The 17,703-nt window shown below is 50.4% G+C and overlaps 1 protein-coding gene and 1 long non-coding RNA gene across 4 annotated transcripts; one reads left to right on the top strand and one right to left on the bottom strand.

Moving 5' to 3' along the window:
- Positions 1-1,542: 1,542 nt before the first annotated feature.
- On the bottom strand, positions 1,543-3,639 carry LOC147912125 (uncharacterized). Its single transcript, XR_015550188.1, has 3 exons — positions 3,450-3,639; positions 2,166-2,438; positions 1,543-2,084 (listed from the first exon to the last, which is right to left on the bottom strand). It is a non-coding gene; the product is annotated as an uncharacterized LOC147912125 (long non-coding RNA).
- Positions 3,640-3,751: 112 nt separating this feature from the next.
- ECSIT (ECSIT signaling integrator) lies at positions 3,752-17,633 on the top strand. Of its 3 annotated transcripts, none has more exons than XM_004442662.3 (8): positions 3,752-3,817; positions 9,140-9,258; positions 12,368-12,785; positions 13,090-13,313; positions 16,194-16,251; positions 16,345-16,493; positions 16,671-16,776; positions 17,287-17,633. In XM_004442662.3, the coding sequence occupies exons 2-8, from the start codon at positions 9,163-9,165 to the stop codon at positions 17,538-17,540; spliced, it is 1,305 nt and encodes a 434-aa protein (XP_004442719.1). In that variant the 5' UTR covers positions 3,752-3,817; positions 9,140-9,162; the 3' UTR covers positions 17,541-17,633. The 3 variants fall into 3 exon arrangements, with proteins under 3 accessions (XP_004442719.1, XP_087281541.1, XP_087281540.1); XM_087425415.1 differs by having other exon boundaries at positions 3,793-3,813; positions 16,719-16,776; XM_087425414.1 differs by having other exon boundaries at positions 3,794-3,813.
- Positions 17,634-17,703: the final 70 nt, after the last annotated feature.

Raw genomic sequence — 17,703 nt, forward strand, 5'->3', positions numbered from 1 at the left:
CGCTCCGCTGCTGGCGGCCGGGGTTCGGATCCCGGGCGTGCACCGACGCACCGCTTGTCTGGCCATGCTGAGGCCGCGTCCCACATACAGCAACTGGAAGGATGTGCAGCTATGACATACAACTATCTACTGGGGCTTTGGGGAAGAAAAAAAGGAGGAGGATTGGCAATAGATGTTAGCTCAGAGCTGGTCTTCCTCAGCAAAAGGAGGAGGATTAGCATGGATGTTAGCTCAGGGCTGATCTTCCTCACAAAAAAATAAATAAATAAACAAAAAATAAATGAATAAAAAATTCTTAATCTATTTGTTAATATCAACCATTTTGTTAATCACATGTAGCATTTTACATTTCTTTTTTTTTTTCCCAAAGCCCCAGTAGATAGTTGTATGTCATAGCTGCACATCCTTCTAGTTGCTGTATGTGGGACGTGGCCTCAGCATGGCCGGACAAGCAGTGCGTCAGTGTACGCCCGGGATCCGAACCTGGGCCGCCAGTAGCAGAGTGCACGCGCCTAACCACCAAGCCACGGGGCCGGCCCTACGTTTCTACTTCATGAACATATGCCCTTTCTTGGAAACAAATTCTAAGCACTTAAATTTATTTTTCTTTTTTCAATTAATCTTATATTTCCTTCTGGATCTAGCACCCAATACATATTTGTTTTAAAATGCATATAAATGTTTGTTGAATTAATGAATGTATTTTGATGCTTTGAGATGACAGAATGATGGAAGACAAATCTAACTATCTAAATTAATACACAGAACACAGAGAATCAACTTCTACACACAAGCAAAGAGGGATTAAAAATGCTGTTCATGGGCCAGCCCCAATGGCCTAGTGGTTAAAGTTTGGTGCACTCTGCTTCGGCAGCCCGGGTTCGGTTCCTGGGCACGGAACCACACCACTCAAGTGTCAGTGGCCATGCTGTGGCAGTGGCTCACATAAAAAATAAAAAAGAGGAAGACTGGCAACAGACGTTAGCTCAGGGTGAATCTTCCTCAGCAAAAAAAAAGAAAATGCTGTTCATTTCAAAAGGTAACATGTTCCAAGTTCAAAATAGATTAAGGTTAACAAGATGATAGACAAAGTCATATCCTAAACAGTTTTGAAGTTGTACTTAATTTTTTTCAAGCTACGAATAGTTGTAAAATATTTCTATAGAACATGGGTCTTTTGTCCATCTCCTCCACTAGAATGCCAGCTCCCCACGGTCAGGAATCTTTTTTTGCTCACTCCTGTTCCTCAATGCTTTGAACAGTGCCTGGTACAAAGGGGGCACTCAATAAATACCTGTTGAGTGAGTCTAAGCCTTCTCCTGGTGGGGTGGGCACAGCCTCAGGCTCCCAGGGACAACCTCCCCCACTGTGGCCCTGGGCCCAAGTCTGTAGCACGGTTGAGGGAAGCTCTTGCACATCTCTTCAATCCCTTCCCACACTCTGCTCTGGAGCATGAGGGTTCCCCTGCCTCAGGCCCTGGACAGCACGATGATTTACATCCACAGGATGTTGAGAATGTCCAGCATAACCAGTCAACACCTCTCAAATTTTAGAACTTCATTACAGCGATGCCAGCTACATAGACTACAGCCATGGACACACCAGTCAGCAAGGTCATTAGCGAGTTTCGGGGGCAGCTCACTGTACTCAGCAACCAGTTGTGGACAGCAGAGTGGGGGTCAGGGGTGAGGGAGGGGGAGAGGGATCCAGGAGAGGAGCAGGAAGGCCCCCACAGGTCCCCAGACCCAAGTATCCCAAATTGGCAAAGGGCTGAGAGCAGACACAAGTTGGCACACAAGTCTGCGAGCTAATGCAGCCTCCTGGGGCTCACTCTGAGAACCTTCCTGGAGGCGTCTCTTCCTCACCTAGACACCCTCAGCAGTGTCCACTCCCCCCACACACACCCATGCTGCCAGCTCCCCACCCCGACAGGAGCGCAGGGTAGGGGTGGGAGTGAAGTGGAGAAGGTCCACCTGGGCCCAGCTGCCTCTTACAGAGTGAGGTTGGTGCTGACTGTTTCCGCGGAGAGCAGGTTGGACTGGCCGAGAGCGCTGATGGCCGGGGAGAGGAGAATGGACACATTCCTGGAGCGCAAACCGTGGCCAGTTAGGCCCCGCCCATCTCCCACGCGTGGCCCCGCCCCTCAGGCCCCGCCCCCGCAGTACTTGGCGTCCTATTGGAGGCGTTTGCGCGAGTCCAAGGCTCTCCCACGCGGCAAGAGGCTGCGGAACATCCGCTGGCTGAGCGCCCAGGGGCTCATTTGGTGCAAGATGAAATCAGAAGGCTGAACCATGGGAGCGGGGCGCCATAGGGACAGGCAGGGATGGTCATTGCGCTGTGGCCACTTCCACGCCCCAGGTACCTCCTCTGCCCGACTTCCCAGCTCCTGCAGCCGGCGGGCCGGATGCCAGCTGCACCATCTCCAATGTTGCCACGCCCTGAGGCAAGAGGATTATCGAGGGTCACAGGCCTGCCGCACACAGGGAATCAGAGACTCTTACCATCACAGACACATGCTGGTAGACACAATCACACGCAGAGAGACAGATATGGGGTGTCACACACGGTCACATGTGCCTCGACGGTGGAACACAATCATTTATCCACAAGTTCAGAACACAAGAGGCATCACAAACACAGTCATCGACCACCGGTGTTCAGACACACCATCACACACACATTACGGCAGGCGAATGATCACAGAAATGTTGACACACCTACTGCCAGCCCCTCAGAGTCGTGCGACAAATTCCACCCACCCCCTGCATACATACACACAATCACAGACACCCAGAAGCTGGTACAATTACAGGTGCCCATGTAGCTACTGACACGTGGACACACAAGAACCTGCACACACCAGTTCCCAGACTGGCCTGGCTCACACTGACACACACACGGGGACCATCCCTGACCCGCACTTACACAGCCACACATACACCTAGACACCTTTGCTCGAGTTTTGAGACACTACGAAAACGCATGAAAAACCCCCAACTCTGTCACCCCAACATCGCAGTTACACACACACACACACACACCGCGGCCACAAGACACAGTCATGAATTGTGTCTCACAGGACCCTCAGCCCTCAGTGAGGGTGGCCCAAGGCGTCAAACTAGACGCCATACCATCCCAGTGGGGGAGGTGGAGGGAGGTGTTAGCGAGGATCCCCCATAATAACAATAGCAAGCTCTTATATGGTTGTTCTGCATAGATTCACTTAATTAAACCTCAAAAACCCCTATGAAGTTATTATAATTTGCCCATTTCAGAGGTGGGACAATCGAGGCACATTTGGCTTAAGCACTGGCCCAGAGTCACGGAGCTAGATTAGCAGAGCCTGTCTCCTTCACTGACGTCAGTGCCATATCCTCAGCGCAGTTAGCACACAGTAAGCGCTCAATAAACGTTTGTTGAACAAATGAAGGAATCCACATCACTCCCACCTTTAATATTTCATTCCATTTCAGGTGGAAAAACTGGGGCCGCTAGCTGGATTCACAGGTCCCCCCAAATCCAGCGTCCCAGCCCGGGAACGGTCCACTCACTCCTTCCCGGGCCGTACTCCTCAATTCCCAGGTCGGGGGTGCGGCCTGCCTCTTTAGGGGCGGGGCCTGGATCCTTATGAGGCGGGACCAAGGTCTTTCCGCCTTCCTATTGGTGTTCCTCCCTTTGGGGCGGGCCCTCTCTAAACTGGCGTTCTCGATTTGCTGTCTCCCTGGCGGTCCATGACCCGGAAGCTCTCTGGGCAAAATGGCGGCGCCCAGCAGCACGACAGAGCCGGCCCGGAGTCCGCGGCCGGCCGCGTGAGTAGGTAGGTTGCGCGTGGGGAGGCGAGCGCGAACTGCTGGGTCCCGGGGCGGCCCGTTCTGGGCCGGCAGGGCGGGAGGGCGGCCCCAGAGGGGCCCGGCTGGAGGGCCAGGGCACCGTGACCTTTGGGAGTGTGGGGCGGGGACGTGCTGGGAAAGGCCGCCCTCCGGGTACCCGCCTTCTCACGTCCCTGATTTCCCATTGTACGGATGAGACAGCTGAGGCTCAGAGAGGTTAAGGCTGTCTCCAGAGGTGACCCCGCCAGTCGGCATCTAGGCGGGAGTTCGAACCCGCGTCTGCCTGTTTCCCCCCAGGGACCCGGAATCCTGCCAGCCAGCCCCAGAGTTGCTGTAGGTGCACCCTGCCTAGGGGTTCAGATTTATAGAAGTTTTGTAGAAATTTAGCTCTTCTTCCCATTCAACTGATAGTTGTTAGGTACCTGATATATACCAGGCACTGTCCCGGGTGCTGGAGACATAGCAATGAGAAAGACAGACAAAAAATCCCCATTTCCTGGGGGAGCCAAACTTTGAACAAATCAGAAATAAACGAAACAGGTGATTTCAGATGCTAATAACTGCTAAAAATGCATTCATCAGGGTGATGGGGGCTGTAGAGTGGGAGTGGGGCAGTGGTCAGGGAAGGCCTCTTGTTTGAATAGAGACCAGAATGACCAGAGACAGTTATGGACTGATCTAGGAGAAGAAATTTCCAAACAGAGGGAAAGCAGCTGCAAAGGCCCTGAGGCTGAAATAAACTTAGCTTGTTTAAGGAACGGTATAGCTGGAGCTGCCAGTGATGAGAGTTGAGTTTGGAGGAGTAGACCCTGTCTGTTTCTAAGTGTGATAGACTATTAGTGATTTTAGGCAGAGAACACTGACTTTAGTTTACATTTTAAAAGCTCCCTCTGGCCATGGTGGGGAGAACTGACGGGAGGCAGGTAAGGAAAGAAGTGGGAGGCTGGGTGGGTATTCTGGAAAGAGGTCATGGACTGGAGTGGTGGCCTGCAGATAGAGAGAAATGGATGCGTTTGAGATGGATTTGGAAGTAGTTCCCAGGACCAGCTGATGAACTGAATAGGGGAGTGAGGGACATAGTGGACTCAGAAACAACTCCTCGGTTTGTGGCCTGAATGACTAGGAATGGTGGTGTCATTGGCTAGGATGGGAAGGAAGAAGTTTAAGCAGGGATATCAGTTTGGAGCAAATTAAGTGTGAGACGGCTGCGTGTACGCCAGGGTGGCAGCGAGGTATGGGGGCTGGAGCTCAGAGCCAGCCATAAGCCTTTGGGAGCCATCAGCACATACGTCATCGCTTGTCAGACGTTAGCACATGTAGGAGATACCTGGACTCCTGGATTCTTGTTAAAATGCAGCTTCTGAATCAGTAGGTTTGGATTAAGGCTGAGATTTTGCATTTTCTATAAGCTCCCAGTTGCTGCTGCTGATGCGGCTGGTCCCTGGAACACACTTCAAGTAGCAAAGGTTTAGATCAAGGTCTTACTCTTAGCTGCACATTACAGTCATTGGAGTGCTTTAAAATGCTGACGCCTGGGCCCTACCTCTAGATATTCTGATTTAATGTGTCTGGGGGATGGCCTGGGCATGGGGATTTCTTAAAGCTCCCCAGATGATTCTAATATGAACAAAATTTGAGAACCATTAGAGCTGCCTACAGGAATACAGAGAAGAGGGGAACAAGTTGAATGACACCTCAGGGAAGCAGACAGACCAATCCAGTATGTGGGACTCTTTGCAGCCTTACTACGCAAAGTATGGTCTCCGGACCAGCAGCATCAGCATCACTCAGAGACTTGTTAGATGTGCAGAGTCTTTAGCTCCACCCCAGACCTGCTGAATCAGAATCTGCATTTTAGCAAGATCCCAGGTGATTCATCTATGCGTTCATGTCTGCAAACATTGCAAACTCTAGAGAAGGAGAAGGTCCTGCTGATTGGCTGAGAAACAGGCCCGGGTGCTAGGAAGAAAATCAAGAGTGTCAAGAAAGTGGGAGGAGGGCCCCACTCGTGCCACATGCTTCTGAGAAATTGAGCAAAGTGAGGCCTGAGAAGTAATCACTGGCTTTGGTGAGTGTAGAACACACAAGGGGCATTTATAAGTGGTGTCAGTGGGGTTTTGGGGCTGCAGCCAAGTTGGAAAGAGTGAGGAAGGAACATAGTTTGTAGACACCTCTCAGGAGAAGCTTTGCTGTAAAGAGAACAGAGATGTGGAGCAGAGGCTGGAGGGAGACTTCAGGTCAAGATGGGAGATGCTAGAGAAAGTTTAAATGGTGATAAGAATGATCCAAACACTTTCCACTGATTTTATGAGACCTGCGTTACCCGAATACCAAATCAAACAGACACTAAAAGAAAACTACAGACCAATATCTCTTATGAATATGGCCGCAAAATTCCTCAACAAAATAGTAGCAAACCAAATTTTAGCAACATATAAAAAGGATTATACACTGTGACCAAATGGAATTTAGCCCAGGAATGCAAGGTTGGTTTAAAATCTGAAAGTCAATGTAATATACCATGTTAATAGAATATAGGACAAAAACCACATGATTATTTCAATAGATGCAACTAAATGCATTTGACAAAATCCAGTACCCTTTCTGATAAAAACACTCAGCATCCAGTATAGAAGGGAATTTCCTCAACCTGATAAAGGGCATCTTTGAAAAACCCACAGCTCACGTCATACTTAATGATGAAAGACTGGATGCTTTCCCCCTAAGATCAGGAGCAAGACAAGGATGTCCGCTCTCACCACTTTTATTCAACATTGTACTAGAAGTTCCAGCAAGGGCAAGAAAAAGAAATAAAAGGCATGCAGATTGGAAAGGAAAAGGTAAAACTATCTCTTTTTGCAGATGACATGATCTTGTATATAGAAAATCCTAAGGAATCCAATAGAAAGCTATTAGAACTAAGAAATGAGATCAGTAAGGTTGCAGGATACAAGATCAACATATAAAAATAAATTGTATTTCTATACACTAGCAATGAACAATGTGGAAATGAAATTAAGAAAATAATCTTATATACAATAGCTTCATAAAGAGTGAAATATGAGTAAACTTAACAAAAGAAATAAAAGACTCATACACTGAAAACTATAAAACATTGTTGAGAGAAATTAAAGAAATGGAGAGGTATCCCATGTCCATGGATCAGAAGATATTATTATTAAGATACCAGTATTCCCCAGATTGGCTAGAGATTCAACACAATCCCTGTCAGAATCCCAGCTGGCTTTTTTTGCAGAAACTGACAGCTCATTCTAAAATTTATATGTAATTGTGAGGGACCCAGAATAGCCAAATAATGTTATAAAAGAAAAGCAAAGTAGGAGGACTTACACTTCCTGATTTTTAAACTTACAAAGCTACAGTAATCAAAACAGTGTGGTACTGGCGTAAGGCTCAACATGAAAGATCAATGGAATAGAATTGAGAGCCCAGAAGGAAACCTTTATATTCATGGTCAATTGATTTTCAGCAAGAGTGCCAAGACAATAAAATGGAGAAAGAATAGTCTCTTCAACAGATGGTACCATGGGGCCAGCCCAGTGGCGTGGCGGTTAAGTTCTCGTGCTCTGCTTCAGGGGCCTGGGGTTCACCGGTTCGGATCCTGGGCGCACACCTACTCACCGCTCATCAAACCATGCTGAGGCGGTGTCCCACATACAGCAACTAAAAAGATGTGCAACTATGACATACAACTATCTACTGGGGCTTTGGGGGGGAAAAAGGAAAAAAGGAGGAAGATTGGCAACAGATGTTAGCTTAGGGCCAACCTTCCTCAAAAAAAAAAAATGCATAACACAGTTTGCATTAAAAAAAAATTAAACAAATGGTACCAGCACAACTGGATATCCACATGAAGCGAACCCCTGCCTCACACCATACACAAAATGAATTCAGAGTGGATCATAGACCTAAATGTAAGAGCTAAAACTATAAAACTATTAGAAGAAAACATAGGAGTAAATCTTCATGACCTTAGGCTCAGCAGTGGTTTTTTAGATAGCACATCAGAAGCACAGCTATAAAAGAAATACAGATAAATTGGACTTCATCAGAATTAAAAACTTGTGCTGCAAATGATAACATTGAGGCAGTAAGAAGACAACCCAAAGAGTGGGAGAAAGTATTTGTAAATCATTAGAGTCTAGTATCTAGAATATATAAAGAACTCTTACAACTCAATAATAAAAAGAGAACCCAACTTTGAAAATGGACAGAGGATCTAAGTAGACATTTCTCCAAAAAAGATACACAGTGGCTAATATGCACATGAAAAGATGCTCAGCATCATTAATCATTATGGAAATGCAAAGCAAAACCACAAGGAGATACCACTTCACACTCACTAAGATGTCTATAATCAAAAAGACAGTAATAAATGTTGACAAGGATGTGGAGGAATTGGAACCCTTACACATTGCTGGTGGGAATGTAAAATGGTGCAGCCACTTTGGAAAACAGTTTAGCAGTTCCTTAAAACGTTAAACAGAGAGTTCTCGTATGTCCCAGCAATTTGACTCCTAAGTATGAACCCAAGAGAAGTGTAAATGTGTTTATACAAAAACTTCTATGTGAGTGTTCATGGCAGCCTTAGTCATAATAGTCAAAAAGTGGAAACAGCCCCAAATGTCCGTCGGTTGATGAATGGATAAATAAAACGTGGTCATATCCATACAATGGGATCTTTTTGGCAGTTAAAATGAATGAAGTTCTGATACATGCTATAACATGGATGAACTTGAAAACATGCTAATAAGCAAAAGAAGCTAGTCACAAAAGAGCACGTATCATGATTCCATTTATATGTAGTACCCAGAGTGGGCAAATTTATAGAGACAGTAGACTAGTGGTTGCCTAAGGGGGTATGGAGAGTGGCTGCTAATGGGTATAGGTTTTTTTTGGGGGGGGTGACAAAAATGTTCTAAAATTAGATTGTAGTGATGCATGCACAACTCTGTGAATATATGCTAAAAAACAGAATTTTACACTTTCAAAGGGTGAACTGTATGGTATGCAAATAAAGCTATTTAAAAAAAAAAAAAGAATGATCTGTATTTAGTAGGGAGGGGGCCCCTGCAGGAACAAATTCCTTGCGATAGTGAAGGGTTTGGTCCAGCGGAACAGAGACCCTTTACTAACAGTCAACTCAGCCCCATCTGGTGGATGAGGAGACCAGTGGGGCTGGTGAGTTAGCCATGCAGTCTAGAATGTGGCCTCTGCCCAGGAGAGGGGTCTCGTCTCTGTTGGCAGGTGGGATGCCAGGCTGATGCTGTCTCTTCTCTCTCGGCCAGGTAGTTGTTTGACAAACAGAGGCATGAGCTGGGCCCGAGTCATCCTCCTGGCCCGGGGCCTGTCTCGGGGCTGGGGAGGCATCTGCAGGGCCGCCCTCACAGGAGCCCCCTTCGCTCAGGTAACCACCAGCTGGACAGTCGTCAGGGTGGAGGGAGGCGGGCAGGCCTGGATGTGCTCCCAGCCCCTTCAGAATGCACCCAGGGAAGCCAGCTCCGGGGAGTCTGGCTGGCCTCTCCGCTCTGAGGGCCCGCTGAACATGCCTTGTTCATTTTAAGAAGTGCTGGTGCTCTTGTGGGTGAGGGGTTGAATTTGAAAATAAGGATGTATGTGCTAATGCATCTGCATGGTGACCGTAGGTAACTCCTGCATCCACTTGTAGAGATGTGGGCAGAAAATGGAACTTCCATCCCTTGGACCAGTTGGCCCAAGCCAGTCAATGGCCTTGGGTACCAACAAGGATGCTAATGGTGCTGATGACATTAATAACTCCCTTACTGAGCACTTCCTCTGTGTCAGGCCCTGTGCGATGCATTTCATTATATTATCTCCTTTATGGTGTCTCCCCTTCTTTGGTACATTCTAGAGCTTCCTGATTTTGGCCCTATGCACCTACCACCTATAGTATTAGCTGCCTACAATTTCACTTAAAATGAACGCCTTTTTGTTGTTTTTTTTTTAACATCACCTTATCTAAGCTGGACATTGGCATGGCTGTGGCGGGCAGCAGAGTAGAGGGCTGAGGGCCCTCCGACCTCAGCTCTGCCGCTTTGCAGCTGTGTGACCCCAGGCATCCCACTTTACCTCTCTGGGCCTCTGTTTCCTCATCTGTAAAATGGGTACACTAATCGTGCTCCCTCATTGGGCAGCTGGAAAGACATCTGCCGCTTTGCAGCTGTGTGACCCCAGGCATCCCACTTTACCTCTCTGGGCCTCTGTTTCCTCATCTGTAAAATGGGTACACTAATCGTGCTCCCTCATTGGGCAGCTGGAAAGACAAAATGAGACTCACACTCCGAAAATGCCCAACATTACCTAGAACATAAGAATATTCAGTAAATATTAGCTCTTATTAGCTGTATGTTTTTATTTTTATTTATTTTTTTTTAAGTTTTTTCTTTTTTTTTTTTTTTTGTGAGGAAGATCAGCCCTGAGCTAACATCCATGCTAATCCTCCTCTTTTTGCTAAGGAAGACCGGCTCTGAGCTAACATCTATTGCCAGTCTTCCTCCTTTTTTCTCCCCAAAGCCCCAGTAGATAGTTGTATGTCATAGTTGCACATCCTTCTAGTTGCTGTATGTGGGATGTGGCCTCAGCATGGCCGGAGAAGCGGTGCGTCGGTGCGTGCCCGGGATCCGAACCCCGGGCCACCAGCAGCGGAGTGCACGCACTTAACCGCTAAGCCAGGGGGCCGGCCCTAGCTGTATATTTTTAAAGATGCCTCATGTATAACCATTCTAAATTAAACATTCCATTTAAATTAAAATAAAATTTGGTAGTGTACCACCTAGAGCAGGGGTCAGCAAACCTTCTTGTAAAGGGTTCAATAGTAAATATTTTTGTCTTTGCAGGCCACATGGTCTCTGCCATAACTCTCCCACTGTAGCAGAAAGCAGCCCAGACCAGACAACAAATGAGCATGGCTGTATCCCAATAAAACTTGATTGACAAATGCAGGCCGTGGGCTGTAGTTTGCCAACTTCTGTTCTAGAGGGATCTGGTCTGTGCCCAGCAGCATGCACTCCCCACTCAGGAACAAGATCTCCTTGACCTGAGGGAGATGCCATCACAGCAGATGGGGAAACTGAGGCCTGAGCAGTCAAGTGGGTTGTGGGCATCATCTGGCCAGTCAAGCCGAGACTCCTGCTGACTCCAAAATCTGCATTTTTGTTTTTTAACTCAATTTTTGAAATTTATCTTTTGACTAGGTGATACAGTTAGTTCCAGTGGGCAATACAGCTCGAAATTCAGAAAGTTCCGAAGCTACATCATGACAAGCGTCTGTCCCTCTCTTGCTTGGCCACCACTTAGCTCCCCTCTCTAGAGGCCAGAGATGTTACCCGCCTATTGCATTTCCTTCCAGAGATATTTCACAGAAGAAAAAAATATATATATACAGTCGATTCTCATTATTCGCAGAAATTACGTGCTATAAAGTCATCTCATTCACTGAATTAGTGAGTACAGACCCGGTGCTCCCAGGGGAAATAGGAGGTAGGGTTCCTCTGAGCCTCTGGTCACATTTTCATCAACCAGTTAATACATAACCTTGTTGTATTTGTGTTTCAGTTTAAAGACATCTTATTTAACATATATAGTTGATTCATTAACATCAGACTCACAGCCAACAGCACTATAGCTCATGCCCGAAGGAAGCTTCTCTACCACGTATATTTTCTCTGTAAGGAACAGCAGAGCCTTCTTGCACATAGGAACACTTGACAGCACTTCAGCACTATGCCTGGGGGCCATTTCAACAGCAAAATCACCAACAAAAAGATGCGAAAAACGTGCACTACATAAACCTCTAAAAGGAGACTTGTTGACAGTATGAGAGACAAAACAAGAAGGCAGAGCGTCGCCTTGTTGCATCTCAGCTGGGAACGTGTCCGCAAATGACCGCGAAAGCGCCGAGTACTGATTACAAACACATTTTAGCCGGTAGGCAAATTTGCAAATACCGAATCCGCGAATAATGAGGATCTACTGCATAGAAGTTGGTTTTTTTTTCTTCACACAAATGGGAACCTACTCTACACACTGTTTCACCCCTTGCTTTTTGCATTTGATAATATACCCTGGAGCTCATTCCGGGTCACGTGAGACCTCAGTGGGTCTTACGGCGGCGGGCAGCGGGTGCTCCTGGTCTGGGTTCGCGGCCATTTGCTTAATTATTTCCCTGCTGATGCACATTCCGGCCGTTTCCACGCAGAGGATGCACAAAAGTCATTTGACGCCGGTGTGTTTATAGCTGTCAGATTTAAATACCAGATGCGGGAGTGCTGTGTCAGAGGATGTGTGAATCTTGCCGAGTTCCCTCCGTGGGGGGGTTACCATTGTTTTCCCACGCTTTGTAATGGTGCCTGATCTTGGGTCTGTAACCCCAGCACTGCACTTCCTCGGAGGCCCTTGGGGATGCCCATTGGCACCTCTCCCAGGATGGAGCCAGCCCGGCGGTCCCCCCGGGCAGTGGGAGGTGCCAGGTTCCAGCAGCGGCTCTCTGTCCCCAGGTGCCCCCCCAGGCCCCGCGGGGCCTGCACTGCAGCACAGCCGCCCACAGCTCCGACTCGTCGCTGGTCCCCCGCCCCCCTGAGCCCCCGCGGGGGCCCGCCAGGCCGCCGGCCCTCCACGAGGAGCTGTTCAGGCAGGCGCCGGACGGGGCGCGGGACAAGGCGAGCTTCGTGCGGGCTGTGCAGAGCTTTGGGCAACACAACGTGCACAAGCGCGGCCACGTGGACTTCATCTACCTGGCCCTGCGCAAGATGCGCGAGTACGGCGTGGAGCGCGACCTGGCCGTCTACAACCTGCTGCTCGACGTCTTCCCCAAGGAGGTCTTCCGGCCGCGCAGCATGTTCCAGAGAATCTTCATCCACTACCCACGGCAGCAGGAGTGCGGGATCGCTGTCCTGGAGCAGATGGAGAACCACGGTGAGGCCCGCGCCGCTCCCTCTCCCGGCTCTGTCTCTGCCCGTCTGTCTTGCTCTCTCTTTCTTTCAGTCTCTGTTTGTGTCTCTCATCTCTTTGCTCTCTCCCTCTGACTTTTCCTTTAAGTTCTCTCGGATTCGGTTCTTCTCTCTGTCCTTGACTTCACTGCCCCCTGTCTCTGATTCTCTCCAGCCGGCCCTCCCCCTGACTGCCTCTTGGTCCCGGCCCCCTCTGCTGCTCTGTCTCCCCGTCTTCCCTTCCCTGCTCCGCCCCGGCCTGAGGCTCTGCCTGCGTCTGCCCGGCACAGGGGTGATGCCCAGCAAGGAGACGGAGTTCCTGCTCATTCAGATATTCGGCCGTAAAAGCTACCCCATGCTCAAGTTCGTGCGCATGAAGCTGTGGTTCTCGCGCTTCAAGAATATCAACCCCTTCCCCGTGCCCCGTGAGCTGCCCCAGGACCCTGTGGACCTGGCCAGGTTGGGCCTGCGGCACATGGAGCCCGACCTCAGCGCCAGGGTCACCATCTACCAGGTATCCGCCCAGGGACGGTCCCCTTCACTGCCGTGAGTGATTGTGGTGACACAGGCCGTGGCCCCAGGCTGAGCCCTCCTCGCCACAGCTTGACCTCTGACCTCTGCTCCTCCCCCTCTCCCACACTCACTCTGTTCCAGCTGTCTGCCTTCCTCTCTGTTCCTTGAGCATTCTGTGCCAGTGCCCTCCTCAGGCCTTTGCACTTGCTGTTCCCTCTGCCAGGAACACTTGTCCCTGGGGACTGCATGTTCTTCCCGTCTCAGCTCCACCATCCCTTCCTCAGGACCCCTTTCCAGACCACCCTGGCTGAGGGACCACCCCTTCCCTGTGCTGAGCTTGGTGGCTCATTCACTATGACTCAGTTTCCCCTATGTCTCCCAAGGCCCAGCACAGGGGCTGGCACAGAGCTGACACTCAGCAGTTGTTTGTTGAATGACTGAGTGAAATATTCCACACCACCCCCCCCCACCAGGCCCTGGGGGCCCCCACTCATGCCAGGCCACACGGGGGATCCCAGGAGAGCCCCTCATAGCACTTGTTGTCTGGTCCTGGAGGCCAGCCCAGATGACACGGTTTCTCTCAGCGCTGCTGGTTCTGAGATGGAGAAGCCCTGGGGGCTGTGGGAGACCAGAAGGGGCAGGGGGCAGGGAGGGCTTCCTGGAGGAGGTGAGGGTGAGCTGGGCTCAGGCAGGACAGAAGAGGCAGCGGGGAGAGCATTCCAGGCAGAGGGAACTGTGTGGGCCAGGGCTCAGAGTCACTGGGGACGCAGAAAGGGCTTCCTTTGGCCCGTGCAGGGGATCGGGGTGGGGGAGAAGAGGCAGGAGGACGCCGGGCTAAAGAGCTTCGTTTTGAACTTGGTCGGGGGAGAGAGCCACAGGGAGGTTTTAAGAAGAGGATGGATGGGATGGGAGTTGTGCTTCTGGAAGGATTTGCAGTTTCGAAAGCGCCCTCTGGCGGCGGTGTGGATGCTGTTGGATGGGGAGGGCGCAGAGGACAGAGGGGAAATCAGAGTGCATATACCTCTTCACCTATTTTCACAAAAAATAAATAAGGCACAGATGAGTCAGAAACGGGTAGAAATTATCTCTGGGCAGGCGGGGGAGATGGGGTAGACAGAACAGGAATGGAAGAGACATCTATTTGATATGGGTTGGCTGTTAAACTATGGAATTGTTTAGTGCATTAAAAAAATTATAAAATTGGGGGGCTGGCCCGGTGGCGTAGTGGTTAAGTTTGTGGGCTCCACTTCAGCGGCCTGGGGTTCGCAGGTTCGGATCCCAGGCGCAGACCTGTGCACCACTCATCAAGCCATGCTGCGGCCACATCTCATATAAAGTTGAGGAGGATGGGCACAGATGTTAGCCCAGGGCCAGTCTTCTTCAGCAAAAAGAGGAGGATTGGCATCGGATGTTAGCTCAGGGCTGATCTTCCTCACCATAAATAAATAAATAAAAATAAAATCAAAAAAGAGGGGAAAAAAACCACCAAGATTGAAACCAAAGGAAGACAAATGATGTGGAAAATAGTTAACTGATAACCAATGAGAGAAAAACGTTACTCTGAGCCACTGTCATCCAACTGCCCATTCTTAGGGGCATGTATTCTAAGAACAAACAAGGTCTGCAGAGAAATCCCAGACTTAATCCCACAGCGTTATAGTTAGTAGTAATATCGAAACTATTTATGTATATTGATGGACAAGTATACTGCTGATAGGAACCAAGATTTTTAGGATGAGAGAAAAAGAGATATAAATATACAATCAAAATATTTAAAAAAAGAAAAACTCCATAGTGTGGAACTTGAAATGAAAAAATCAGTATAAAAATCTTGTCCTGTAAAAGGGCCCAGGAGCAAAAGATACACTTTTTCCCCCAAAAAAATATATACATTGTTTTTTGGCTGAGGCAGATTCGCTCTGAGCTAACATCTGTTGCCAAGCTTCCTCTTTTTGCATGTGAGCCGTGGCCACAGCATGGCCACTGACAGATGAGGTGGTGCAGGTTCGCGCCTGGGAACCAAACCCCGGGCCACTGAAGCAGAGCACACCGAACTTAACCACTAGGCCACCAGGGCTGGCCCCAAATATATACTTTTAAAAAGAGTTCTCCAATGGCAGAGCATTATCCATTTGCCTTTTGCAGTGGGTGGGAGCCCATTCTATGTCCATCCCCATTAATCTGCCTCAATTCTTTTTAACTTGAAAGGATGGACGCTATGTGTTTCAATAATTGTCCTATCTCAGACGCTTTGGTCAAAGAGTGTGTGCATTTTTTAAAAAATTAAAACTCATTTAGGTTTTTGAATCACGTTCAGAGTGTAAAATCAAAAAGATACAGAAAGGTATTCCTTTCCCCGCTCCACAGAGGCAGACACTCTGATTTGCTTCTTATGGCTCCTTCCTGGAATATTCTGTGCATGTGAAATTATTTTTCTTTTTTAAATTTCACAAGCATGGAGCACTCACTTTTTGCCAGGCAATGTTCTCTGCGTTTTAGAACCATCTCAAGTAAGTGCTGTTGTTATTATCCCCATTTTGCAATTGGAGAAACTGAGGCACACAGGTACAGTGACTTGGCCAAGGTCACACAGCCTAGCAGAGCTGGGATTTTAACACAGGTGGGTGGGCTTCGAGGTTCCCTCCGTGTGAGCATCTTAACTGTTGCTGGCCATTGCCGAATTGGATGGAGGTGAGGAAGGGGTTACTGGAGTGACATGTAGGAGGCCCAGCAGGTGGGCCCAAGAGGGGCTCTGACTTTGCTGGGGTCCCCCTTCCCCATTTCTCCCTCCCCAGCTCCTCTGCTGGGGTCCCCCTTCCCCATTTCTCCCTCCCCAGGATCCTCTGGGAGCCACAAGCTTCCACCCCCTTCTTCCTTGCAGATGCCTTCGTCCAAAGACTCGACGGGTGCAGCGGACCCCACCGAGCCGCACATCGTAGGTAAGGCCCTGTGCAGGGGTTCTGCTGGGTGGGCTCCCTGGGCCTTTGGGCAGAGCCCCTCAGCCAGGGCCCCCCGGTGTGTCTCCACCCCAGGAATCCAGAGTCCCGATCAGCAGGCCGCCCTGGCCCGCCACAACCCCGCCCGGCCCATCTTCGTCGAGGGCCCCTTCTCCCTGTGGCTCCGCAACAAATGTGTCTATTACCACATCCTCAGAGCTGACTTGCTGCCCCCGGAGGAGAGGGTGAGGGCCCGACGCGCGAGGGGAGCTGGGGGGCTGGGCTGGCCATGCCCAAGGGTTCATGGGAGGGCTCAGAGGCGCAGGATGGGGGAGGGGGCTGCTCCTGGTGGGGGCGGGGAGGCGGCAGGCGGCTGCAAGCTCCTGGGCCTGTGCCCCTGCCTGCGCCCCCTCCCGGGGTAGGAAGTGGAGGAGATTCCGGAGGAGTGGAACCTTTACTACCCGATGCAGCTGGACCTGGACTACGGGAGGAGCGGCTGGGACGACTACGAGTTTGACATCGATGAAGGTAAAAGCTGGGACGGCAGGACTCCGAACACCGCACAGGAGGAGGTGCAGCCTCGGGGTCCAGCGGTGGGGCCCAGGCTGAGACCCAGCAGACGCCTCAGTACAGGCACACACACACACACCTCGCGTGCCCCAGGGGCCCCAGGCTTGTCCGCCCTCGGTCCTTTCCTCCTTCACGCATTTGTGGAGCACCTCTGTGCTGGCTACTGGGTGTGACCAGGACTGGCCCTGTTCCTGCCCTTGGGCAGCTGGGACCAGTAGGGGAACAGGCAGGTGACATTCTTGGGGCCCCAGGGGAGGAGCAACAACCCAGCCTCAGATTGGGGGTCGGGAGGGCTTCCCAGTGGAATCTTGAAGAACCAGGCGACAGTACCCAGGTGAAGCGTGGGGCGGGCAATCTGGGCAGAGGGGCTGGGTTCAAGGCCCGCCCTTGGCCTCCAGGGATGTGGGGAATGGGGGGGCTGCTCCAGCCCCCACTGCACGAACTCTGAGGGCCCGTCTCTCCCAACAGTGGAGGAAGGCCCAGTCTTCGCCATGTGCATGACGGGTGCCCACGACCAGGCCACACTGGCCAAGTGGATCCAGGGCCTGCAGGAGACCAACCCAGCCCTGGCCCAGATCCCGGTGGTCTTCCGCCTGGCAGGCTCCACCGGGGAGCTCCTGGTGCCCTCCTCAGGGCTGGAGGAGCCGTCCCCGCCGCCACCCGAGGGCCAGGAAGACGAGGACGACAATCAGCAGCAGCGACAGCAGCAGGGCCAGAGCTGAGCCTGGGCGGTCACGGGGGCCCAGGCCACGGACTGGTGTGAAAGCATGAGATGACCTTTGAGTGTACAGCAAATAAAGGTTTTCCCGCTCGCGGCTGCCTCCCCTCCTCTCTGGCCGTGTGGCATCCCTGCCCCTTTAGTGCCCGGGGACACGGCTTTTCAAG

The sequence above is a fragment of the Ceratotherium simum genome, chromosome 39, assembly GCF_057802395.1.
Source record: "Ceratotherium simum simum isolate JZ-2026a chromosome 39, ASM5780239v1, whole genome shotgun sequence".
Classification (NCBI taxonomy): Eukaryota; Metazoa; Chordata; class Mammalia; order Perissodactyla; family Rhinocerotidae; genus Ceratotherium; species Ceratotherium simum.